Genomic DNA, 27,825 nt, shown 5'->3' with positions numbered 1-27,825 from the left:
TGTATTTATAATATAAGACAATAAAAGAAAATCGAGATTTGAAAGTTGTAGTATCAAAAGAAAGTACCTTTATTAAATCACTGTCTAGCTGCATAATATAAATTTAATAGTTTTGAACAGAATGTAATAATTAACTTAAATAGTTCGCATACAACAGGTGGTTTTTATTTTGTATGTTTGTTGTAGTACGCGAATCTCAAGTCATATCCAACCATTAATCAGACGTCTTTATTATAAAACTTATCGTCTCGTGTTAAAACAAGCAAAGTATTTAACGATACCGATCCATCTCTACTTAAACAATTGAGAAAAAAAGAACAGAAACTCAGATCAAGTTATTCGATACTTCTTTTCTCTGCTCAACAACACTTACGTAGGGTTCCCTTGTTTTGTCAAGTTGTGGAAAGAATGGCGCATTATGCAATTTCGATAGATTGATATTAAGAATAAGAATTACCGTTTCCCGAATATATTAACGAATACGCATATAAATGTTTCCCCTACTTCAATTTTTTCGAAGTTTTAAAAACAAAGAAACTTTTAACAACACGATATAATCACGTCAACTTGAAAGAAATGACCTAAATTTGTGTGGAGAATGTAATTAAATCAATTTTAAATTTGAATAATGGCGCCGAAAATTCAAATTACAATTTATCAATATATTTTCTTCTAGCGGTTGATAAAATTCGCATGCAGAAAGTTTTCGACAACAATAGAAAAATTAGAACATGAAAAAACATAAAAAAATTTAGCAGAAAATTCCATTGATACAGTAGAAGTGTTGGAATACACGCGCACGTACCACCATTCGCTCTATTAACTAGAAACCCGTGTTCGTTTCCAATGAATCTAAACGTTTCGACAATCAAACAAGTGAACTATTCCCGTAAGATTTGAATGAATCTGTATGTTTACAAGGAAATGAAGCTACGCGTGAAACGCGATACATGAAGTATGGAACACAAAACAATAAATTAAACGATACTACACTCGAGCTGTGCATTCTGAATTGGATCGCGCCGACTTTTGTCGGTTCCTTACGCGCCCATCGCTCGCGCTTGCACGCGATCAGCACGCATGCGTGCTCGTACAGAACGCCATCGCAGATATTTAAACTTGGACAGTTTCTAAGCGCGGCACGCCTTGAATCTCCTGTGATGCTGTAGAACCGCTAGAAACATTCTCTTCGGACATCGTGCTTTTGCTCGTGCTTGACGTGGTTATAGCAGAACCAGAAGACAACGGGATATCGGTGGTTGTCGGGACTTGAGAGGCAGGAGCGGACATGGATTTTTCAGGACTGATAGTGGACGGTTCTGCTTGGCGTGGCAGGGATTTGCGTCGTTTCAAGGACTCGCGTTGCCGTTGATCGGCCTGCCGCTTTTCCGTTTTGTTCTTTACGCCAGCAGGTTTCTGTGTTACCTGTCGAAGCCAATATATGAATGCAGGAGCTTCTGATGGCTAGATGAATAGTATATACCTTAAAAGAGTCGTTTGTAAAGAGGAATGACGACAGAGTGCCGGGAAGAACATACACTGAATTTAAATAAAACCTTTATAGCGGGAACAGTTCGACCGTTTACAATCATATCGAAAATAACTTTTTCATAATTCGCTCTATTTCTTCCGGGAACTCTAATCATTCTATAGGGTGACTCGCATAGTCGCGACCAACTATAGCTATTTGCAAAGTGGAAGAAGTTACAAATGGATATATTTTAAGCGAGATATTTTAGACAAAGATTTATAACAAATTAGATTTCGTTTGAATCGTAGATATAGTCTTCTCTTACATTTTTCATTGGATTTCACTCTACAAATAGCAATAGATTGTCTTCGAAGCACGAATCACCTTGCGCATAAATAACATGATCAAAAATAGGCACTCATCACGAAATTCTAAGTAACAGTACTCTTTTGATTTAATCATAATCTTTGTCAAGTACGATTTTGAAATATGTCTCTCTCTCTCTCTCTCTCTCTCTCTCTCCCCCTCTCTTTCTCTCTCTCTCTCTCTCTTTCTCTCTTCTTCCTCTAACAGAAGCGATTAAAATCGTTTAATACCAACATTTATCTCCTACATGTTTTTATGCACGTAATGATCCATATAGTTTCTTCGTGGTACATCTTAAGGATATAAAATATTCCTTTTCTAACACAATTCACTGGATTCACGTTTAAAAGCGGTCTCGAAGTATCAACGAGACCTCTGAAACGATAAATCTCTTTTAGAATATCGAAAGCGAATGTCGAAAAAGCATTGACCTCTCTTATTGCAACTTCCATGAAATAAAGAAATAAAGAAATAAGAGATAAAAAATAAAAGATCGAGCTACGGTTTATTCTCGTGACACGTGTTTGCAATAAACATGAAACTGTTTCTTTTCAATGTTTTCAACGAGGAATTAATTTTAAAAACACGATATTATCTAAGAACTTAAAAATATCTTTTTAATTACTTTTCATATACATGTTAGATGAATAGCTTTATAGAATATGAAGATTTCTATATTTTAAACTAAAAGCACAATTAACGTATTTGTTGCAAAATCTAAAGAAATTTCATGGTTCTATGGAACCATGCGTAATTCGTCTGTTGTGAATCATATTCTGTTTTAACAATCGCATATAACGTGTTTTCTCTATAAAGATAGGAAATGTAAAATAATTTGTAAATACGAAGAATCCTCGTTGAAAGAGAGGTTTGCGGCAAAAACGTGTCTCCACGCGCGATTTACGTGCACAATCGTTATTTGCTCTATCGACGGAAAAAGGAGATGCAGAGGGTGGGGATTGGTTTTGGATTATATGGAACGCTTCGCTCTTTTTTCGTCCACGGTGAAAATGTCCAGGTAAAAGTATAGACAGTAGAAATGTTATAAAATGAAATACTCTGTTACCTTGTAAAACGTGTTACATTTAACATCGAGGCGATGAATTTTTTTTTATCGTTTAATGTTTTTGTTTTCAAACGTGTTGTGAGCCGTAATATTAGTGTTTCTATTTTTTTTTCTTAATTGTTTTTTGTTTTTTTCAGTTCCTTTTTGTTTTCATCGAAGTTGTTTCGTCGAAGACACAAGTCAAATAGACGGACAGCTGTGTTCATTTTAAGCCGTTATGCTTAAAATGAATGTTGATTTCTGTTATCGTTAGTGTTTCTTCTAGCTTTTCCTTTCTCCCTCTCTCTCTCTCTCTCTCTTTCTCCTTTTATCTCCCCCCAAATTTTTTGTCTCTTTTTTTTTTTGACTTTCTCGTCTTTTTTAATCATACAATTATTTAACCCCAACAAATATACGCGTACACGATCGTACACGCATATTATAGTGTCTAACGTGTACACGTGTACGCCAAGTGGTTCGTTTTCGTTTTTATTCTATTTTTGTTGGGTTTTTTTTTTCTATAGTAACACTCTTTCTGCATCGTTCCTTATATATATATGCGGGCGAAAGATCGTCTACAACCGTTATTTACAATATGGTCGACTAATGGCGACAGTATCGCCATCGCGTGTGATCCACTCGTACCGTACGAGCACGCGTCGATCGATCTTTCGCCCTTTTCCAACTCGAACTTACTCTCCATCATTTCGCCTTATTCATTTTTCATTTTCATTTTTTTTTTTTTAATAGTTAATATATTAAAATATTACAAACTATGGCGAAAAACGTTGATTCGAAGAAATAATTAGTATGAATCATATATCCACAGCAGATCATTCTCGTGCTCGTAACATTTTGAAAACTTGACTCGATTAGTTCTTTTTCTTTTTTTTTATATAACAATTAATATTATGCTGATATCGATCCTCGAAATAAATAACGTTTAAGAGCAGCGGACTTTTAAACGTTCCTAGCGTTCTTAACGTCTCTTGTAACATCACACCGATGCTGGGGACGATGCACCTTGAAGATAAACGGGTACGATTTCACTTTTCCGTTGCGTTCCTTCGGAATACTTAGATAAATTTCGATTTAGATTACAATGAATTCTCAGGGTTTGTATCGTATCGAACAGACGGATCAAAGTTTTAGAATTGTACATTTCAAGTATCACATAAGGAATGGGTGGTTAGTAGTAGTTACAAACGAATATTACTGACTGGTCAATTAGAACGTTAGGTGAAGATTCGGCTTTGGCACCGTAATCTATCGGCTCGTTGCATTCTTCGATTGTTCGAATGCAGAGTGCTAAAGTGCTATGGACATTAAGGCGAAATATACGGAACTGGGAAATAGATCTACTATTACTCCTTATAACTATTTACAAAGTTCATTAACCAAAGCTTATCAAGAGAAATAATACAATACAACGTGATGAAAAAGGCACAACAGTTGCATTTGTAATAAATCTTTTTTTTTTTTTAACTATGTTCAATGAAAAATAGTATGCACCATTTGCCAAAAATATTTGAACCCTTTATGGATGAAGGCCGTGATATTTCAGGCAGTGATTCATCGTCATTATCATGTCTTCTTTGTGCACGACTTTCTTCAAACGAAATATATATGTATGTATTTATATGTGTATATATATATGTGTGTATGCACTAGAAGCAGGCTAACAGTTTATTAACCCTTTGCATTGTCCAACTTTTCTCGTATGTCAGTCGGCCAGCAACTTTACAAAACTATCCCAACTAACATTTAATACGTGATTGACGATAACGAAGGGGCGATTGTAAAAGCTATTGCGTTCCTTTGAAGTGTTATACCATTTCGTGCCATTATTTGAAAAATACAAGATTAAATCTATTAAAATCCGATCGGCGTGTTTAATCTTAGATCTTAGTGGACATCGTACACCGAATGCAAAGGGTTAACAGAACATTTGTAGCATTTACGCAATTAGTCGCAGTAAAATAAATCGTCCGAAATTTATAATGTTACTCCGAAAAGTATGTTTATCCGCAAAATGGGTTGAACTGTCCAATTGCACCCAGCACCTTTAAATACGATCTTATTAGAGTGCTACGGCTAACATGTTTCGTCATAGTTATACATTTATAAATTAAGGAAATTTGATATTCTTTTCGTTTTTATCCTGTGAGCGATAAAAATTGGTCTACCGAACTCGTCTCCGAGGTTGCATCGTCCCCGCGATCAGTACTTGTGTTATTTTTTATCTTTTTGCTTTTTCCTTCCCTTTTTGTAAATAGATAGCTCGCTTCATCGATTATCTCGAGTATACACGCACATGAACACATACACGCACGCATGCACACACGCGAGAGCGCGCTATAAGAGGAAGAAAAGAAAACGCCATGCTTAAAAGATGATTCTCCCTTTTGTTTCTTTTTTCTCTCTTTTCTTAAATAGTAGAAGAAGGGAAAAAAGAAACAAAAAAGAAATAAAAAAAAAAGACGATTCGTCGATTCGCGAGAATTCACGGAAAAAATGTCTAACGTCGTCGATCGAAGTCACGAGTTGGCGCCACTTTTCGATCTTCCGGCTCGATCCTTGTTCTCCGCTTCTTTTTCTTTCCCTTTTTTTTTTTAATCTTGCCATTTCTCTTGCATAGCGTTTGCTTTGCGCGTACGGTCTACACACCGGTTTTATGCCAGAGCTGAGTGGGCCGATTAACGAAACGATTAAGAAACGAGAAACCGATAGGAAAATCGAATAATAAAAACAGATAAGTAAACAGAGAAAGGACGAGATATGACTTTGTTTAAAATTTATAGAAAGAAGTGAAACGAGATTGAAGGATAAATAGACGCGTGAGAAAAAAACGTGAGATCGACGATGCGTGTTAAAAATGCGTGTAAAGGGTAAAAACAATAAGAAAGACGAATATGTGGGAGCAAAAGAGAAACAAAATTAAAAAATCAGCCCGCTCGAGGCTAGTCCTGACTGGTCGATAATCAGGACACGAACTGATGATGGTGGTTCTTTCCTTTTTTCTCTGGTAATAATGGTACTAATAGTAATAATAGTAATAATAAGGAGAGTAATCGTAATAATAAGTATAATGACAATATAATCGTAATAATAATAATAATGATAATAAGAATAATCGCAGCGAGCGCAGGGTTTTCATACCGTGGCGTCGTTCAATCTCCTGTTACAAACCGCGAGAATAAAACAGCGCTTTACAATGCGAGAAAAACATCGGCGCGAATTAGTTTTATAGGAATTTGATGCGTGTGAAGGGGATGGATTAAATTATCTAAAACGCTTTCGTCTTTGGACGACGAGAGCCATACCAGCGAACGGGTGTAGCGTAATTACTGAAAGTTTACATGCACATTCTCTCTCTCTCTCTCTCTCTCTCTGTTTGTCTCCTATCGGGAGATTGATTATCGCATATTTAGTTATTAACAGGGTATTTTATCATTGGTTCTCTACGCGTTATAACAGCTTGCGAAACACGGCTCTGGTATGGAAACCCTACGTGATAATAGCAGTGATAATGATAACAGTAGTGGTCAAAAGCCCCACCAAATATAAACGTAGGTGTGGATCTTCGGCTACCTTTTTCTTGTTACTCTCTCTCTCTCTTTCTCTCTCTCTCTCTCTCTCTCTTTCTCTCGATCGCTCTCTCCCTCTCGTTCATATCAACATTTGGTAAAAAGGTTCGCCGATTACCAACCGCGCAACGTTTTTTTTTCTTTTTTTTTTCTTTTCGTGTAAAACAGCAAACGAAACACCAAGCTATTCTCTAACAATCACCTTCTCCGCTATATGAAAAAAGAACATTCGATAGACAACTAATGATCAATTATAAACTGTGTTAATCCGTGTGTGGCGATAGTAGACTTTTTTTTTTGCTTTACTTCAATAGAGTACCTCTCACTAGACACGATTCAACATATAGAAAGTTTATCGTTATTATTTAATAATAATTATTATTTATCATTTATAATTATTATCTTAAAGCTGTCTAAAGACTCGCTGCGTGGCAGGAGTGTCGTGTTTTTTTTTCATTCTTCGTTTTTCCCTTCTTCCTTTATATTACTTTGCTTATTATTTTTACTGTGTCAAACGATTTTTCTTTTGTGTTATCTTTTTTCTCTTTTACTTTATACTGTCTCTCTCTCCCTTTCTCCCCTTCTCTCTCTCTCTCTCTTTCTGACTCTTCGTGTTTCTTTGTTTTTTCTTTTCTTTTTCTTTTTTTTTATTAGTTAGGTACGCTGTAGTCGTCCTCATTTTAATAACATGTTATGTTTGTTTATTTTTTTTAAATGTTTTTAATGTATGTGTACTATACACGCGATCGCGTACATCAGTTAGACAGTGTTGTGTCTAGATCACCGTAGGTGTACGTGTGTTGTGTATATTTTATATCTTAAATATCTACTACTTGTTGATGCTTTGTAATTTGTAACTTTTTTATAGATCACAATATGTCACACCATCTGCATCGGTTGAACAATTTTCCTTTATGCCTTTTCTTTGCCGTTTCCATCAGAACGCTCGGTTTGGACAATTTTATATTTCTTGTGCACAGATTGCGGGTTCACCGACCCCCTTGAACTCGACGAAACAGTTTGACGAAGCATAAAAAGAAGATTAAAAAAAGTTGGTAAAAAAGGAAAGAACACGACATACGTGCGAAAAATAATTTCATTCGAAGGATATTTTTTTTTGGCTAATTTCTTTAATCTAGACCAATAAGTAATAATCGTACGGTACGTTAAAAAAAATGAACAGAAATTAAAACGACGATAATATCACAAGATGATGATTACGACAAAGTAGAAGAAGGGATGCGTGCATCGATCTAGTTCAAACTATCCTTAAATTGAAGAGGATCGGGATATAATATCTTTCTCGTTGATTCACCCACTCGTGCGTATTCGAATTTGTTATTGTGATTTATATTTCATATTTATATCATCAAAACCTACGTGCTAAGTAAATTCAGACCAGCCGAAATTGTTGATTTCGAAGGAAATGCAATCAAAGAAATATCTTATCGAAATAGATAATAGGTTCATTGCTAAAAAATAAATAAAATTTTACTCATCTCTTCAAACGTAAACGCGCCGATAACGCACGAATCGGAACGCGTCCTCCATTAATTAAATAGCACTTTATGCGTTTAATGCATCTATGCCGCTCCGCTGCTTTCGAACTCTCTTATTCCGCACCAGTGCGAAATATATTTAGATTATTATTTCGGTAAATCGTTTTTCGATCACGAAGAAACGCAAGAGAACGGATAGATATTTATCTTCATCTTATTATTTTTTTTTTTTTTTAAATCTTTCTTTCATTATCATTGTTGATATTAACACAGCGTTGCAGAATCAAAGCGTATTAAGATTTTCCTTTTCCATTGAGAGAAATAACTAGACTGCGTTAATTCTTCTTCCGACACGGTCGTTCGTTTTTGAATATTATCTCTCTCTATCTTCCGCTAGCCTTCTCTTTTCCGTTCGTATCATATATACCTTTTTCTCCCCACCTTTCTTTCCTTTTTCCCCATTTTTGTTCCTGTTCTTGTCACGTGTTTCTTTTTCTTTTTTCTCTTCCTGTGTCCAAGGGCTGGACCTAAGCGACTGCAAGCCCGCAACACCTTCAATTCGATTGATCGCGCGTTGTCAGGTGATACAGTTGCCTGGGTCCACGGACATTGGCATTTCGTTACAATTATACAGTTATATAGATTCTATATAAATACCTAATATGCATTCGTATAATACATACCTAATATGCAATTGTGTTAGAACTCGGCCGTCACTCAAACGTAACGTAATTACGTACGCGTGCACACCGTCTCTTGTACCGTTCGTCTTTCATGATGGAATATTTCTATGTGTATGTAGAAATGAATGCATGTGTGTGTTGTGTGTGTGGATCTGTAGCGCGAGACAGATACTGGGAGCTATCATATTCCGTATATTTTCCGTGTGTTCTATATCTTTTCCTTCAACTGCGTGTATGCGTATGTTTATGTTATCTAATGTCTCGACATGTGTGTGTGTTCTGTATGATTTATGCGTGTACCGTTGTATGTCTGCACTGGAGTCTGTATAATCCGGACACCAGACTTGTATCTGCGTCTGCGTGCGCACTTTCCCGTACGAATCGATGAAACAAAACATAACATAATTAACTTTTTATAATATACATGTCATAGGGATTCGTATTCGGCTAGAATCTTTTTTTCTTTTCACCTATATTATATATTATTTCATTAATTACTTTTTTTTTTTTAATAGAGACGTCGTTCAGTTTGTAAACGAGTGTATATGGCGTCGCGATTGCTAGATCGTGATTCGACGTTCACGCGTCAAGCGAGCGAACCGCTTCTTTCCCATTCTCTCTTTTGACTCAACCGTAACGAGCACCATAAGTGGCGAGCACGTTATACGCGCGCAAAGAAAAACACGGGACGAATTTCGTGAAAGGAGCACGTATAAACAAAGTTTCGTTTACTCTGTGTACGAAGAACACTTCACAGTCGAGATCCGTTCGACGAGATTTTCGCGAGATTTTCATGCTCACGTTCATTTATCTCGTTTTCTCGGTTAAGTCAACAAATGATTGGCCCGCTTTCCGCGATCAACGGGATTTTAGTCTAACAACGCGACTACCCACACCACGCTCTCCTTTCTCCCTGCGATATAATCGTTAATATAACAACTATTCATTTATTCATAAATTCTGAACGATCAAATTCAATTGTAACGTGATCTCCACTACGGTTCATTTCCCGCTGACTGATCGTATTTCTTTCTTTCGTTTTTTTCGTTGGAATTAATGAGTGTAACCAGAGCGAAATTATAAATCAACCCAACAGCCGATCTTTCGTAAGAAATTTCACAGAAGCGAGAAGAAACAAGCAAAATTAACGAATTAAGATGAATTCGATGGTGGTAGAGAGGAATAGCTCAGGAAATGAACGGTAGTACTCATAACGTTAATCGATGGCAACTCGTATCCACCTAAGGACATCGCGCAATAATTCTATATATCCACGATCTCGTCGTTGCGTACTTCCGTGGAATCGCACGAGCAGCAGACTCGTTTACTTTTTTTTTTTCTTTTTTGTTTCGCGCACACACACACATCATCTATTCTCCTTTAATCTACTATCTTTCATCGTTTATTTTTCCTTTCCTTTCTCCAGTTTGTTCTGCCCCCTCCCCCCTTTTTTCCCACGATTGGCGGTGGCCGATAGATCGAAAGTCGACGCGCGACCTATGGATCGTTCGCGTCAGGCACCCTTCTCTATCGGATCTGCGTGCAATTTCGAATTTCTATGCTGAACAATCGGCACTGGCCGGTCGTATGAATTCTCCGCGACGATATATATATATTTCTTTATATATAGAACCCATTCCAGGCGAGTTTTGGTGTTTTTAGTTGACGACGAGTGACGGTGATAGTGACGGTGGCGATAACGATGACGGTGACGGTGACGGTGACGGTGACAATGACGATGACGATGTCGATGTCGATGTCGATGTCGATGTCGATGTCGATGTCGATGTCGATGAAAATGGCGATGACGATGGCATAGACTCTGACAAGTTCCTTTAGTTCGCTTAATGACTTGAAAACGAGTTACGGTTATAATTCCAATGTTCGAGTTAAGTTAAAGCCTTTTTCACTTCATTAAGGGAGAGTCTAAATTTGGATTGGGGTTAGGCTGTTGTGAGGTCGATGGTGATGGTACCTGTGCCACCACCGAGCCCCTCCCCTCAGGCAAGACATTTCCTCCACCGCCGCTGTTCATGCCGACGTTGCTTCCAGCGCCTCTTTCTCTCATTCTTTCGCAGTAATCTGCGAATATATCACGGAAACGCTCCCAGGATTTCTCTGGTACGGTGATTGCTGTTCTAAAGTGTGTCTTCACCTGTAAAAATGTATTCTTACTTTTATCGTGCCTTTTTTTATTTTTTTATTAAACAGTTTAGCTTATTATACTTCAAACTATAGGATACGTTCATTTCGTTACGATATCTTGAATTGTTGCCCTGTACTGATGTACCTACAACTACTTTATACGATCAATTAATTAATTAGTAGGCAAGAAATTATTTCATAGTAAAATGCTTTCATAAACGCGTGTCTCATTAGTACTGGCTTTCGACTAGTAATTACGTTTCTGTTCTAATAACGATGTCGGTTAACGAAATTCTTATTATATTCTTACACTATTGTAGTTTAGGAAATGTAGTAGTATTAAGAATTGGAAAAATATAACGTATTTTACATGAAACGAAATGATTTTGAATCTTGCCGATCTGAAATCTTGCTTGAACTTGGACGCTATACATAGGAAATTTGAGAATTCTGTAGAAAAATACACAGAATGCGCATAATATCGAACAATATATAAATAAACCTAGAATTTAGTACTCATCGTGTTATTTCGTAAGTAAAATAATGGTCTACTTTGATTCCATATTTTTAATTGTATTTATAAAAATATAAATTTCCGTAAATACCCATCTATTCGTCCTAAGTTTTATAATGTTACAATCAATTTGTATATCGAAATTTTATTATCGTGATATAATAATTATTTGATGTAAAGAATGATTTAAATGCGGTTCCTATTCGAGACCACTTATTAAATAGGCCGTACGTTCACAGGAACTCTTTTTTCTCCCTGAATCCACCCCTACGACAATGTGTCCAACCATGTCAAGACACACCCCGTATTTTTAGCCAGCGATACGCACGTACCTCGGAAATTCTCATGTAGATACCACGGTTATTCTGGCCGATATCAAAATAGAAATTCTTGCTATCCACGCGCATGTACCGTCCTTCTGGTAAGTCACCCTTGAAACCGCCATCGTCCGTACCGTATTCTTCGAGGAGGTCCGTCAAAGCGTCACGGAATTCGATCATACCCTGTGCTGGTATTGCGATCTGTGTCCTAGGTCCTCCTCGTGTTATCGTCTGCGACACCTGTGCAACGAATAGAATCGTTTTAACGAATATTTCGCTATAGATTTTCTTTGGAATTGAAGCAGGTGCGCGGTGGAAGCGATTTGTTCGAACAAATCATTTCTTTTTTTTTCGACACGTTTCTTCAGAGTTTTCATTTCTTAAATGCTTTTTACCATCTGAAAAGGTTGACCCTTTCACCTCAAGACGATATCCACAAGGGACAGACTCTCTCTCTCTCTCTCTTCCTTATCACTTAGTGTAGAAAGTAAATGCATTGGCTGGTACATACAGGGTGACTCACCCGCAGGAAACGGCCGCGAGTATTTTCCTTGAGGTCCAAGTAATACCGCCTGTTATCCTTCGTCATTACTTCCGACTTCAGTTTCCCATCATCCGGCACGTTCTCCGAGTTTGGTGGACCTGCAGATTTGACGGTTCGAACAGGAAAGAAGTACATATTAAATTTTAGTCATCTGTGTCCTTTTAGTTCCCTATTCTCATTTATCGTAACAAATTATTTATCCTTAATACGATGATATATACCACTCGACAGTTTTAGATTCAGATAGTCGTATCTCTTGAAGTAAAAAAAGAACCTTAAATATTAAAATATTTAAAATTATTATTAATATATCTTAATTTATTAATACAGATACTAGTAAGTTGAGATTAAACATTGAAATATTTAAGATTCTTTGAGCTTTCATGGCCCATTCTGTATCAATATTAATTTATCGTTAACGAATTAACATTGTTTGAAATTCTCAGATACAGATTGAGCTCGAATGTTTGTTAATTTATGAAACTTCTTCGATAATAAATAGTTTCTCTTCGTTAAAATTAGATATTATCTTAAAACAAAAGCCGTAACAGGTTCACTGTCCGTTCTGACCTACATGTGAATCAGAATAATTTTAAATTACAAATTTATACGCTGGACTAAATAAAGTGTTACATGCTGCTTCCTCTGAGATTATTGCAGATATTATGTTAAACTTTTTTCGAATAATAACATTTTTCTGGAACGGCCAATAAAGGACAACGCATCGCATTTGTTTGTTAACATAGAATGGTATATTAATATTTATATCTTTCCTATCCTATCGAATTTAATTACTTCAAATAATTTAATCGCCCAATTTCTGTCGAAAGTATTCATATTTCGTTTTATGTAATTAAAAATATGTTTTTCAATAAAAACTTTACAGAGACATCGCAAAATATAAAAGTAAACATATTCTGTGCCGGGAAGCGTTTTATGGAATGTTCTTGAAGCAATCTAGCCACTAGATCTCTTTGTAGGTCTATAGAAATATATCGAGCCTGAGCGATGGCCATTCTTCCTATATTAAAGGAAAATACGAAAATTAGAATATACCTGTACATTGTCTATGTATCGTGGCTTCAATCGTTTCGTTATTATTATCAAGTATTTGAAACAATATTCATGAAATATTTAATAAAGTTAAAAGTGTTTAAAGTGCTCAGACATTACACTTGAATACACATGTAATACAACTTTTAAAGCACGAAACATTTATTTAGACATTTTTTATGACTTCTCCAGGTATTTCAGGAAAGTTTATACAAAAAAATGTCATGTTATAAAAAAAGAAAATGAATAAAAAAAATTAATATTTAGTTTTATAAAAAATAAATAAAGAGAATCTCCTTTGCTCTCTTAACAGTAGTTTTAAGGTAATGTGTGGTATATTAAATGATTGGGCCCTATGTCCTATTCAATTGCAGGAAAAGTCATTGCATATTCAAGTTGACATCTGTAATGGTTTTGAAAGAAAAGCTTGTAATCCATACTGCATATATCTCAACATGCGTAATTCACTTGTCACGACTTTGAGTCAACAATTCGTGATTCATGCTAATGTTGACTCACAACCAGCATATCAAGATACTTTTGACTCAGAGACATATATATGTTCATCTTTCGAAATCTTTATACTTGATGTTGTATCTATTATAAATATATATTACTCAGAGGAAAGTTATGTATAAAAAAAAAATAATACAAATTCAAACAACAGTAGTTAAACTAATTTTAATTTCTAAAAATTTATACTTTCAAGTATACTAACAGTAAAAATGACATATGCGTATTTACTAAGAGGAAATTTCTTTTATAGGACCAAGCTGTTCTTAATTCTGTCTCGTTATTAATAACTTTTAACAACAAAAAATACAATTTTAATATTCTTCGCCTAAAGCAAGAGGAAAAGGAATACTTGTTTGCTGGAAAAAGCCTACACCAAACATCAAAAAAAGAAGAAAATTATAAAAATATTAACAATTAACGATTATCACTAGTTCTATGAGCTTTCAATTCAATTTTACACACAAGTTTTTCCTGCTAAATCGATCCAACATATTTCATAGAAAATAAAAATCCATCTTTATGTATAGCGAACGTGAACGTGCTAACACACAAATTACGATTTAAAGCAAATCTTTTCTAACCGTGTACAAGCCAATTTTATTTGACAAAATATGACATTCCCTCTTGAGGCACGTATCAGTGATCGCATCGAACGAAATCTCATAACAATTAGAGATTGCAGTTTACCTAGAGATGCGTAAAAGTCACTAAACGTCGAAAGGTAGTTCCGAAACTCGGATGCTGTGCTAAGTGCCAGGTAGATTTGGCTTCTCCTCCCATCCGCGCCGATCTACAAAACACAAGCATACTTTACTTCCTTCTTTCTTTGCATCAAATTAACAAACAAAAATTAAGAAAGAAGAGAGGGGAAAAACGTATCTCGCTGCCTTTAACCCTCAATTGGTATTGTTGGGCGGTGACTAAGTCACAAGAATTTGGATCTCTATCCAAAGACTGCTTCATTTTTGACCACCTTATTTCAATTCATATTTTGTGTTTTAACTGATAGAAATTATCGTTTGATATACAGAATATAAATTAAAATTAGATAGCCTAAAATATAGTAATTCTTAATTAATTTTTAATTATAACATCTCAAACTTAATTCAAGCAGTTGTAATTTGCCTATAATCTACAATACCTAGAATGTTAGTAATTACATTACGGATGTTTATGTAAATTCATATTTTTGTAAACGCGATAAACGAAATAGAATCATCTAATTTAATTCGTCTATTATAAAATTGTTTAAAATACCCTACTTTGGGCATTTTATGTACGCATTATGTACACTTAATACTCACATAAATGCATAAAATAAATATCTATAATCCAAAATACTAGTTGAGGGTTACATGGTTAAACGGATGGTTAAACGTGGCTAACCGAGGATCCCGCTAGCAATAATTTCAGAAATACCTCGGCTACTTTGATAAACCTTCCGCGTCTGTTCTGTTTTACATCAAGATAGAATCTTTTGCTCTGTATTTGCAGCATCTTCGTTGCCAACTCCTGTTCACCCTGCTGACCTTGCTGGCCTAAAACCATCAAAGAAATCTAATTAACTCCACCTTTAATATTCATCGATACTTTACGCCTCACAGCTACCGTTTCCGTAAAACCGTCTCGTATTACCATTTATAATATATTCATGCAACCCCTTTGACGTAATAAAGGACTCCATATCCATCAACGGAAGGGAAAAAGGAGCAGTTCCTATAAACGAGAAAACAATACCCTGCCACCCATTCAATTCACCCTTCTCTTATCCTCCAATTTCCCCACATTCCCTCTTACATCTACCGACTGACTCCCAGCACCTAAATCGCCCCCTATTCAATGAGACCCATTCAGAACAGGGAACATAGCATTCAACGTATATAAATAACGTTTAAAGAATTCCCCGCTGGTTGAAAAAAGGGAACCAAGGGTCTTGGTCGTTGCAGCGATTGCTATGACTGTTTTATGCTTGTTGAAGGGCAGACAGAAGAGGAGGAGGAAGAAGAAGAAGAAAGAAGAAGAAGAAGAGTAAGAGGAAGAGTAAGAAAAAGAAAATGACGATGAAGAAGGAGAAGAAGAGAAGGAGGAGGAGAAAGAAGAACAGAGGGGAGAAGAGTGGCAGGTTAGAGTGACAAGGATGAGGGGTGGTAGTCCGGAAAGAGGTCACCCAGTGTTTATTGGGTCAGCTCTTTGCCGGATCCCCTGAAGCTACGGAGAGAATTTCTGGGTCGAAGTGACGTCGGAAATTCGCCGATCGCTAACCGAGGACAAGGTGAAACGGCGATGGCTCGTTTCTAACGAAGCTTCGTCGATAAATAAGGCTGGAATCCTGCGGGAATCAAGAAGGATCAGAATGCAGGAGAGAAAGAGAGAGAGAGAGAGTTGGATGAAACGGTCGACCGATGTTGCTCGTCCTCCTCTCTCGTTCTCGTCGATCAATAACAGCTGCACTAAACGGGTCGTTGACCTGTTTGGCCTCACTCGGCCCACCGGATACACCTCTACCTAGTTTTTCGCGCCATTAGCTTCGTCTTAACCTTTTCTACGAAAGACGAAGGCTTTTGAACCATGAACAAGTGGCTCGGTCCCATCGGCCACGGTCGAACCGTGCAAGTGTTACATCGGGGTAGAAAGTGTTTCGAGATGCGTAGAAGATACATGCATACAGGTTTTGAGAAATAAATTGTTGGATTTAAGAAAATTGACCATACGGATAAAGATAACGGGGTTTCTGAGGCAATAAGAGAGCTTTAAACTTTACATCGAACGTGATATTGACAAAACTAGCGACATACACGGAGAACACTTTCTTGTGTACGAACAACTTGGTATTCAAAAAACGTTGATTTGTAGGTATTTTGATTTTTATAGAGCAGAATTAACAACAACAATAATATGGTAGTAGAGAAATTTATACGAAGAATGAAATTGTGGTCTTCCAAAATCTAAAGACTTCGTTTGGTTAAATAGAGAATAATGACGATAATTATTTTCTGACGGTAAATGATCAGGAATAAAAGAGTAATGGAGTAGAAAAATATAACATAACACAGTTACTACAATCACATCGCATATAGAATGACGGTAATCTGACCAAACGCAATATTTCATCATAAATTCATGTCAAACGTAAATAATATTAATTGCGTTTGAATTAATCATTTAAAAGTGGTAACAAAAAATAGAGTAAAATTTTTAAATCGATAACATATGTCTTTGTGTAAAAAATGACTGCCAGTATATAATATCGAATTTCTTACAATTAATACTATAAAAATAGCCTACGAGATTATCATTAAATTTGAATAATCATTTAAAGAAGAAAAAGTACGATACACGATTCGAGGCACGTAGCCATCCATGCTGATAAGTCAGAAAGCCCGAAGGATCGATCCCCTGCGCGAAACGTGCGTCGAACGATCGATCTAACTGTAAAGGGTTTCCCTCGTTATTACGTACTGGACTGTTGCAGGCTGCCCGGAATTGGGACAGGGCTGAGATCGCCCTGAAAGATCCTGCTCTTGAACATTCTGCTTGCTTATAGACACGCTACCGATAGTTCATGCATCCGAACCCTGTTGTATTCCTATCCTTCTGCTCGTCACCCCTTTCGTGTATTAATATTTATTATCTGTTCCGCTTCCTCCCTTTTATTTTCTCTTTTCCTTTCTTTCAACCTCTCCTCGATCGATTACTGTACTCGATAACTCCCTTCTACCGTGAACGAGCTTATAACGTCTTCTTTCGTCGACTATGAGCCGCTCGGTGTGCATCATCTCGCAACCGTTTGATCCGTAGCATCGCGCCTTCGAGTCCGCCTCTATCACGAGACTGGAAATTGGGACAGGGTCGAGAACACTCCACGAAGAAAGGGCCTCTCTGTCCTCGACATCCCTCTCTCTACGTGTTCGTCGATACGTCTTGTTCTCTCGCGCACTCTCTTTCCTTCCTTTTCTCCACCCTTCCTTCCCCTCGTCGTTCTCTCTTCGTCGTCTTCTTCTCACCCTCCACACCCTTTTCCACCCATCACAGTCTCTTTAATCTCTGTCCAACGACGAAAACGACAGTTGGAAAAACGTTCTCCGTCTGGTCGATGGACTTCGCATGATCGCATCAGCGGCCAGCCGTTCCTCTTCTTCGCACCCACACCCCCACAGTTCCTCCACCCCTTCTCCCACGCTCCTCCGATTTACAGTCCCTTGGAGAGAGCATAGACACGTACGTTTACCGCTTCTTCTCTTTCCTTTCGTTTGCTGCGCTTTTTTCCATGGTAAATTCATTATAATACGTTCAGGAAATTTTGACGCGTTGACCGTCGTCTTCGTCAGCCTCGAGCTGCGTCTCCGCGCAGCTTGTCTCACCAGTACGCTCGTCCGTCATTTTCCACTTCTCTCGCAACGATTCTCGCCCGTTCTCAACTCCAGCCTCGCCTCCGCTACTTTGCTAGGTCACCATTTATTATCAGGAGACGAGGAACCCGGTCGAGTTCGGCTTTATCATGAACCGGTGGAAACTAGCAGTTGTAGATCGACGCGATCAAACCTCACGAACATGGGGATACTCCAGATTCCATTTCTGTAGGATCCATTTCTTCGTTAATATCGCCACTTTCAGGTTCTAAGACAAAAAGAAAAGAATCTTCGAAAGATTCTCCCGATCCTAGATTTACAACTTTTTCATTCTCTAGAAGAATTCCTTAAGTTCTCTCGATTTCCAGGATTTCTCCAACGTTCCTGATCTTCGACGAGACTCGGTCATTATCCTCGAAGCTTCCAACTAACACCGAATCACGCTATTGCTTTCTTTCTTCGCTAACGAGGGTCATGGACAACCGCAATTTCCAGTATCCTCGTAAAAAATTCTTTCCACGCTTTTGCAAATCCTTACGGCATTCTATACAGAACTCGTTCACTCTTAACCAAGCATCTTCGTTGAGATGTTTTCACGCGTTGACGAGATCCTCGTCGTTGATGGCACACCTCTCTTTCGCGCGAATCCTTACGTAACCGGCACGTCTTCTCCCATTCTTTCCGCATGCACCTTTAGATGAAAATTCTACGGAGGACTCTCTTCGCGATCCCGTACCCGTCGACGCATCCCGGTCGCTCGCGGATTTACGAGGCTGACTCGACGTGGACGTCGACGTCGGCGAAGCACGAAGGGGGCGGGTGCATTGATCTCTGCGCCTGGAACGCGACTCGTGGCGCTGCACCGACCTGCCTCAATACGAACTGCATATTTCCGTCCTCCCTTCTACGCTCGACCCTCCGCCGCCTTCGTCTCCGCAGCAGCAGCAGCAGCAGCAGCAGCCGCCGCCGTCGCCGCCGCCGCCGCCGCCGCCGCCACCACCGCCGCCGCTGGGACGTCGTTTCCATGAACGGTCGCGTCCAACGACGGCTGCTCCGCCTTCGATACGTCGACTCTGCCCTCCTCTGCTTTTCCCATGTTTTAATAACAAATCTCTCTCGTAATTCGTGTTATCTTACGCGAGCTGCTCACATATTCTTTAGCGATTACACATTTAGGTAAAGAGTAAGCTGATCAGTTCTTATCAGAAGTCATTACGAGCGGATACTATTGGTTAACGGATTGTTTTGGAAGTTGTTAACGAATATCAGCTTACTGATTCTTTCGGTGTTTTGGTGATTTTAATAAGGAATTGGATAAATCAAAATGTCTTTCTCTTACTATATATTAACATTTTTCTTGTGTTCATACTTCGAGGTAGTCGAGTCTTAAGCAAGTGTCCAAATACTTTTGTAACCCACTATAGTTAACCACGTAGGTATTTCACCATGTCTTTTGATCGACCCATCTTTCTTGCGCATTACGCATCAATGATCGCCGAAGATAGACAGAGAAGATGGTTCGTGCGCTATGAACGGGTCGTAACGCATGCATGATTCATGATGAACACGAGCTTGTTGAAATTTTGTACCGTTAGGAACGAGTTACAGGTTTCCTCGCGATACTTCGCGTTACGATCCTTTAGATTCAATATATTCCTCAATGTTTGTTCACTGTTTACGTGGGAAACGCTCTGTATAATCGTGTTTCCATCTGAATAAAAGTCGATACTAATTCGATGTCTAAAACATCTGTTTTTTTCACAATCCTAGACGCAACGAAAAAACTTGTCATATCTTCAGCACATGTTATAATTTTCGTCAATTTTTTATTTAAAGAAACAAAACTCAAGGTTGAAAATAATCGAGGAATTGCCGTCGTAAATGACGCACGTGACACAACTGAAAATTTTCGGTACAAGAACAATTAATTATTAAAAGTTTATTAAGTGTACCATTGCATCCAACATGAAACTTACGTTATATTCCGGTAAAAACATACGTTTTTTTACTTTTTAATAAAATTTTTAACTATTTTTTGTCGATATTTCGATTGTTTTATTACACTTTTGCCATTATTGATGTATTTCTGTTAAACTTTTATTAAGCCGGCACCGGTAGTTGGAGGAATCTTTTATTTTCAGAACAGACAGAGTTCGTTTCGATCTTTGGTATTTTTAGTTCAATTTTTGGAATACGTATTTTTGTTGATCTAAAAATAAATATTCAAGTTTCAACATTTGTGAGTTAATCAAATGTAAATGTATACGTATATGCATATTACAATATTTATTGCGATCATACTTATGGTCTAGGCCTAGTACAATCTTTGTTTACATACACGTATTGTGCATAGTGTATATTAGATATTACATATATGCGTCAAATTTCCATTGCTTCTTATTATTATCATATTATCGTATTTGAATAATCAATATTATTCAAAGATATACAAATGAAAAAAATAAAGTTCTAATCTCCTTATTTTACTTTAAGAGTAAATTATCGTATTGTAACATTTACGATAGGAGTAAATGAGACATTTTCGTCTTCCTATTTTACTTTTACCGTATAATTGAGCAATAAAAATAAAATTTTGATTTCATTTCGATCGATTAACTGAATTTAAAATGCATGTTTCGTGCTGTAACTATTCAGAATATTATAATAAGTTTATAATATTATAATAATATTATAATAAGTCAAAAAATGTCTAACATTACTCTTCAGAGAAATTTATAAAATAAATTATAGAAACATAATTGATTTTAAGGAAAATAAATCATAGCTACTTAAATAACGAATAATTCCGAATACGATTGAAATTGGCCGTTTGATCATTATAAAGGACGCTTATTTTAACATTTCATTATTATCTCAAAGGCATTTGTTTCGTTAAATAAGAAAGATATTATCTAATAATTAGTTTATGTAATAAAAAATAAAACAAAAGGGAGGAAACGTAAGTTTATGGATCGATACTATGTATAAGATTATAACGAGAGATGTATAAGATTATAACGTATAAGAGTATAACCAACTGGTGATCAACTTACGCATCACATTAAATTTCCTATAAAAACCGTATGGACAAACTTAACAATATTAAAAGATGTCATGTTTATCGTTTGAACTCGACTATTTTCTCTGTTCAAAGTCTAACTGCAGTCGATCTAAAACGTCATAATATATTCGAGCAGAATCGAGAAGCAAACTCATTGACGTAGCAAGCAATAATTAGGGCCAGATTTCAATGAACCTCGGGAGCTGGAGCGAATGTGAGGTTAGATCGGACTCGATTTCCAATTTCGCCGACTTATCTACGAATCGACGAGTTTCTATGGTGCGAAACGAATTGTGCACGCGTTCCAGCGTGAAACACGCTGGCTACGGAACCGTTTGATTTCGTTACAATATTCGTCGGAACGAGTGACGAAAGCGCCAATGGATTTCTGCGAATTCCGCGTTCGTCTGTTTCTCACGGTCGGTAAATTATCTTCGTGAGAGACACGGCGGCCGATAAAGACCAAGATTCGTCAAGTTGCACATAATTTTCTAATCTCTAAAAAAATAAAAAAAAAAGAAAATATCAAATATTTTTTGTTTTTTCTTTTTGTTACATTTTTTTTCCTAAGATTCCAAGTATCATTTTTTAAAGCATGCAAATAATAGCTTCACCAACTTCAAGTATTGAGCGAAGGGCGCGAGTTTTTTATTTCGTCCGGGCCCGCTATTTTTAATCACAGGTTTCTTAACATTTAGCACGGTTACTGAATCATCGAGCAAATATTTCAGTAGCGTATACACACGCGACGCATCGTTCGCGTTCCAGCTCCTAGAACCTTTTTTCCTTCTAGTCGGAGCTAAAATGCCAACGTTTAAGAAAACGAGGCTTGTCGTCTCGTGTCAGGTCTTGCGTCACGCAACCTAACCTAGACAAGCGTACAAAATTCCTAGGGATGTTTTCAGAGTAGACACCACGGTTAAATTAGAGAATTAAGTTTCGCGATTTTTATCGCGTTTACTACGGGTTTTGAAACCTTAAATTTGAGTAAATTATGCATGCTTTCAATAATGTAAAGTTTTATAATATTATCTAGGGATGGAATGACGATGAAATGAGTTGAATATACTGTAAGATGCACAAATTATAAGAGATATTTAACTTCGATGTTAAAAAGAAACATATTTAAAATATTTTTAAATTACTTACTAAGACATATTTAAACTAATATCTACGATACTCAATCCAATTTTAAAATTCGATCAAAATAGTATAATCTACAGGTCTGATTTTAAAAACCATAAATGTGCTATTTAATTAAATGTCAGAAACGTTAAAAAATTAATGATTTGTTCTTATACAAGCTACACTAATTGTAAGTCATGTTAGCAACAATAGACGGTCAATATCATTTAGTAATTCTGACAAATGGTATGCTACGAATCTCAAACTATCAAGATTATTGAGTAACAGCTACCTTCAGGGCACCAGTACTGTATTTTGCCCATAGTGTCGCCCCAACCATTCACTGCATTTTGTTGAGCATCGCCCTGCGAAATTTCTAGGATTTCTCCCATTGTGCCAATTATTGAAACACTTGTGAAGAAAGTACAAGATATCCTATTCCCGCTACGTCAACAAATTATACTGCAAAACCTTCGTATAATCATCTTTGTAAATTTCACCCAAAACTGACGTGACATCCTTTCAAAGGACTTTAATGAAACCACTCAACAAGCACCAAGTTCAATGTACTTTTAAAATCAAGGGCATTGGTGAAGTTGAAACCTCACAAAACTTCCACATTAATCACTTTTTTACGCGATAGAAACAAAAAATACACGATAAACATTCGTCTGAAAGTAGCAGTACGGACCACTTTGAAAAACTGTTACACGTTCACCGATGTAATAAAACACTCGCGAGGCTTGTTCGAGAAAATCAGTCACAGATTTCACGCGTGTCGCGGCCAACTCGATTGATCGCACGAGTGACTCGTAGTCGGTCGACCGATCGCGAACTCGCGCTATCTTCACGGTACAACGGACTTCAAGCCGGCTTTACCGCTAAAAGATTAAAGCAGGATTTCCAATCGCTGTCGGAGAAGACGGTTTGACGAACGAAGAAACACCGTGTGCATAGTCAGTTCGAAACTTTCACAACCACTCATGGACATCGCGACCAGGAACCAGAGGGACGAACGAAATAAAGAAAAAAAAGCGTTGCGCAGAGAAATCGCCGAGGCAATGTGTCATAACGAGAACGGGGTGAAAAAACTATCAACGTAACAATGCCGTCATCTCGCGATGACGCATCGCGTTTGGCTGACTGATTGTCGTCGTCATCGCGACTCCTTGCACTCAATACCACATAGATTGTTGCACGACTACGCGAAACATGATGTTTAGCAGGGAACTGAACAACAGAGCAATGATATTCAAGGAACAACGACAACGCGTCGTCGAACACGAAATCGTACACGAATGACGTGCCGGTCATTCATGGAGCCCGCCGTCATGCTGATGGAATGCGCACATCATGATGGTGAAATCGTGGCGACCAATCGGCGTTCACCTCGCACCGGCTTCTGCGTTCGCGAACCACGCGCGCCACGTGACTTCACCGCTCGACCACGTGACAGCGTTGCACCTCCCACCACCAGGCTCAGCTCCACGACATGATCGCGTGACGTCACGACCAGCTGACTGCGCTAGTACGGTTCCCTACTCCTCTTACTCGTCCTGCTGCCTGCTACTGCTGCTACTTCTCTACTCCTCTTTCTCCTCGACTTCCATTTTTCGATGAATCCGTTTCCGAACGGTCCGAAATTGACGCGATGCAACGCGACTCTCGATCGTCCACCGAAAATAGACACGGAAGGCGGTTTCGATGCGATGCCGACGATTTTCGAGCAGTTGGAAAATCATGGAAGCACAGGTGTTAAACGAGAATCGTTCGAAGGAGATTCTAAAAAGAAATCTGCAATTTTGAGTGTAGATAGTGCAGGAAAAGACTAAAAAAAGTCTCTGTGATATGTTTCCTAACTTGTCGCAATTATTTTGGGATTTTTATGGTATCGGACAAATTGTAAATGTAACGAATATCTCTGGCAAGTCGGAGATATTTGGCAAGACGATATTTCTCAGTCAAGAAATAAAACATGGCCATGTTCCGTCGAGATGATTAATGTTTATCTTTATGTTTAAATTTACGTTAAGATTTATGACCCTAGTCTTCTGGTATCGCTCGATAAATTCGGGGTCAATATTGTTAACTAAAATATTGGCGAAATTGGTTACATAATTTTTCAAGGATATTGTTCGATTCGTATTAGAATTACATAATCGTAAATATAAATCATAAATGTTAACGAGACTGTTTCGCAGGTAGTAAAAATAACACAAATTATCACTCAGAAAAAAGTCTAACATTCTTTGATTGTAATAAGAAATATCTTTTCTGTCTTTGTGTATATTTCTGACTTTTATATTTTTGTTTACTCACCAGGGTCGAAGTCAGCCCCCCCAGCATCCATGCTACCTGGATTTCCATATCCTAAAAGATAAAAATTATCATCGTTGATAACAGCCACAAACGAAACTATTACTAGAGTAACATTTGCATAAAATAAATTCAATAAAATATGTTCTGATTATCAACCATAGATACCAAAAATATATGCTTTACAAATTGCAGAACGTACACTAGATAGCGTTTACATCGTAATAACCTATTCGATGCAGCCCGTTCTATAATTCTAACAGATAATCCGAATTACACATTGAATGTCTATCTTGAATCGCATGAATGTAGCTCATCGAAACGTAATAACGCCTTAGTATCGGAACGCACCAAAATCACAACAAACTTAAACTAACCAAACTTCATGCTACATTAATAAAACAAATGGAATATGAAAGCAGGTCGACGCCGTATTCGCGACATTTTGAAATCTTACATTTGGGAGACCAAAATGAAAAATATAACCACGAATCATGTTGATACATTTAATGAAAATCCGGGTTATTCACAATTTTCTATACGCATCATGAATGATACTATTTAACAATGGAAATAATATTGTTTTCTAATATTACAAAAGAAAAAAAAAGAATATATATATATATTCTTATATATATTAAGAATATATCACTACACGCTAAAATCAAGGTTAGAATGGCATCATTGTTACGACAGTCAATGTTACCTGGAAGCATTACTGCCGTAACACTATTTAATTATTGACAAACATTCATACCGTCTCACGTGCCGTCCATGAAAACCATTATATAATTTTACACGGTATCAACGACGGTTACATCGATCAAGTTTACTGCTTTTTCGAAACTACGCGTGTATATATGCTCCGTTTCAACAAGTATACTTATAAGAGCACCTGTGTCGAGATACATGTCCAAATATTGATTGACGCCCCGTGTCACCTATGGAATATTTGTATTTTGTAATCAGTGTTTGTTCAGACGTGGAATGCAACACGCTTAATTTCGATTCTCGCTGGAATATCGACAACCAAGCGATGATCGAGGTATGCATCGGTCGAGCATTTTTCGATTATAATCGAATTACTACTCCCATCACTAGTCGAGATAGATACACACCGTGGCCGTTCTGTTTCGAGGCCAAGAGCCAGCTACTTCTGGGGTGGGGATGCGCTTATGGCACGTGTGAAATTTACGCGAATCGTGGCTAGACATGGTTCCTTCGCTTTGCGTGTGCGCGTCTGTCAACGCGCGCGCGCGCACCATGTGCGTGTACGTGTATGTGTGTGTGCGTGCGCGCGTGTGCGATGGTTAGCTTTCCTGGTGTAACGCTGCGTGTGTCGCATACGTGTGTGCCAGATAGAGGGATCAGCGAGTTACATCACGCGTGTTCACCCGGGACTATTCCGGTTGTCTGGCCGAGCGCGGTCAGGGTGCCTGTCACACACAATTGACACAACAGAGGACGGTTCGTCGTGAGCGCGACTTTCAAACGAAACACCAGGGAGAAACAACCGTCGTGATACACGGAAAGCAACGCACGAGCCGCTTTGAAGTTACATCGATCAACTCCATAAATCGAGAAGCACAGAAATGCGATAATATCGCAAACATTGTTTTTGAAAATTCACTCAGACTTTACTTTTTTTATTCGTGTTATATTATAAGTAAAATAAATGTATGAAAGCAGTTTATGGGTCTTTTGAGAAATTGGATACTGGTTCTCATCCAAGTAAGAAAATTATGGAATTTAGAAAAAATGGAGTTGACCATTTTGGCTGTCGAGAGGCTCGCATATCGGAAGTTGCGAATGTTCAACTCGTGAGGGCCGCGGACGTGGAAGAAAAAGAGGAAGGGAGGAAAGAAACAGAAAAGGAGAAAAAAGAGGAGAGAAAAAATTAAAAGCACGGAGCAGAGAGAGAGAGAGAGAAGAGGGAATATGTGTATGCGTATGTGTACACGCATAAACGTATAGGCGTACGTGTGTTCATATGACGGAAAGAGAGAAACATAGCGAAAAGGAGAGAGAGAGAGAGAGAGAGAAATAGTGAGGGTACGGGGCGCGAGGTAAAGAGGGAGCCAGAGGGAAAGAGAGAGTAAGCCGAAGGAGGAAAGAGGACAGGGTTTGTCTCTCGGCCGATACGCGACCGGCCATCTTGAATCCTGGGTATCGTTGAAAAATAGCAATTCTTTTCGGCGGTTGACAGAACGCCACGAGGGCTGAAAGGAACGATCGGACGTAAACGAGTCCGCGATGCTCGGAGACCGTGCGCGAAGTAACGGATCAGGTCAACCGCGACCCGGAGGTCGTTGCGTTTGCTCATGGAAAAGAGACGGTCCTGGTAACCGGAGGCGCAGCACACGGTGCTACAGGCACGGAAAGATGTCGACGGTCGCGCACATTTGCAACACGTTATTAGAAAATCGTAACCGATACGGAACATGTTAAACACTCGTGCACTCAGGATCGTACGATCCTTCTTCACCCTTACTTTGCGGTTGATCGTCCAGACTTTCCCGGTCAGACATTGCTCTTTAACGCGGTCTCTCTCTCTTCGGTTCCACGCGTCGTCCCTCGACGTCTCGGCAACAGGCCCCAAGACGACCAAAAATCCCCGACACTGTCCGTGGCGCGACCCCGATATATCACCACTAACCAGCCAGCTCACCAACCCAGCACACCACTTACGAATTTTTCACTTCTTCACACACCACGGTCCGACCGCCGACCGACCGTCCGTCCACGGCACCAGTCGTCACCACCACCACCACACGCTCGCTCGCTCGCTCTACACCGTTCCACGCTCGCTGGCCCGACTCGCGCTCGCCCTCGCTCGCTCGCTTCTTCGTCTTTCACTCTCGCTCCACCTCCGAACCCCGTCGCGGTGCGAGAGAGTGAGATACCGCTACACTTACTCTATGCGAACGCACACACTCCTGACATTTCGTCGTGTAGCCTGCGCGTGTCCATCTATATAAGACAGTTTCATAGCCACGGCACAATCCGTTGTATCTCTCTCTCTTTGATTAACGACAACTTTACTCTGTCTCGCTCTTTCCCTCCTTCGCTCTTTTTAGCGGTTCCTATCGCGTTATCTTTGTTTGACCAACTGCGCGACCTACTCGTGCGAGCGAATGGTGGCAGCACTCGCTCGTATCTCGCTTCACGTCGTATCGTATCGCGTTTATGTCCATCTTGCGTTCGAGCTATCGAACCAACTTGGTGGCGCTA

At 38.4% G+C, this 27,825-nt stretch overlaps 1 protein-coding gene and 1 long non-coding RNA gene across 8 annotated transcripts; one reads left to right on the top strand and one right to left on the bottom strand.

The window, feature by feature from the left end:
* Positions 1–45: 45 nt before the first annotated feature.
* Positions 46–27,551, bottom strand: LOC117234899 (transcriptional activator protein Pur-beta). 7 transcript variants are annotated; one of them, XM_033496478.1, is made up of 9 exons: positions 25,713–25,823; positions 25,490–25,535; positions 24,598–24,648; positions 15,163–15,281; positions 14,431–14,533; positions 12,142–12,272; positions 11,643–11,870; positions 10,627–10,806; positions 46–1,425 (listed from the first exon to the last, which is right to left on the bottom strand). In XM_033496478.1, the coding sequence occupies exons 1-9, from the start codon at positions 25,806–25,808 to the stop codon at positions 1,114–1,116; spliced, it is 1,266 nt and encodes a 421-aa protein (XP_033352369.1). In that variant the 5' UTR covers positions 25,809–25,823; the 3' UTR covers positions 46–1,113. The 7 variants fall into 7 exon arrangements, with proteins under 7 accessions (XP_033352369.1, XP_033352370.1, XP_033352372.1 ...); XM_033496479.1 differs by having other exon boundaries at positions 12,154–12,272; XM_033496481.1 differs by lacking the exons at positions 25,490–25,535; positions 25,713–25,823 and adding an exon at positions 27,086–27,551.
* Positions 16,005–27,189, top strand: LOC117234909. The gene is made up of 2 exons (XR_004493587.1): positions 16,005–16,124; positions 26,615–27,189. It is a non-coding gene; the product is annotated as an uncharacterized LOC117234909 (long non-coding RNA).
* Positions 27,552–27,825: the final 274 nt, after the last annotated feature.

This window comes from Bombus vosnesenskii, unplaced genomic scaffold (assembly GCF_011952255.1).
Source record: "Bombus vosnesenskii isolate JDL3184/JDL3185 unplaced genomic scaffold, Bvos_JDL3184-5_v1.1 scf7180000013311, whole genome shotgun sequence".
In the NCBI taxonomy this organism is placed as follows: Eukaryota; Metazoa; Arthropoda; class Insecta; order Hymenoptera; family Apidae; genus Bombus; species Bombus vosnesenskii.
This window is presented reverse-complemented; position numbering and strand designations above follow the sequence as displayed.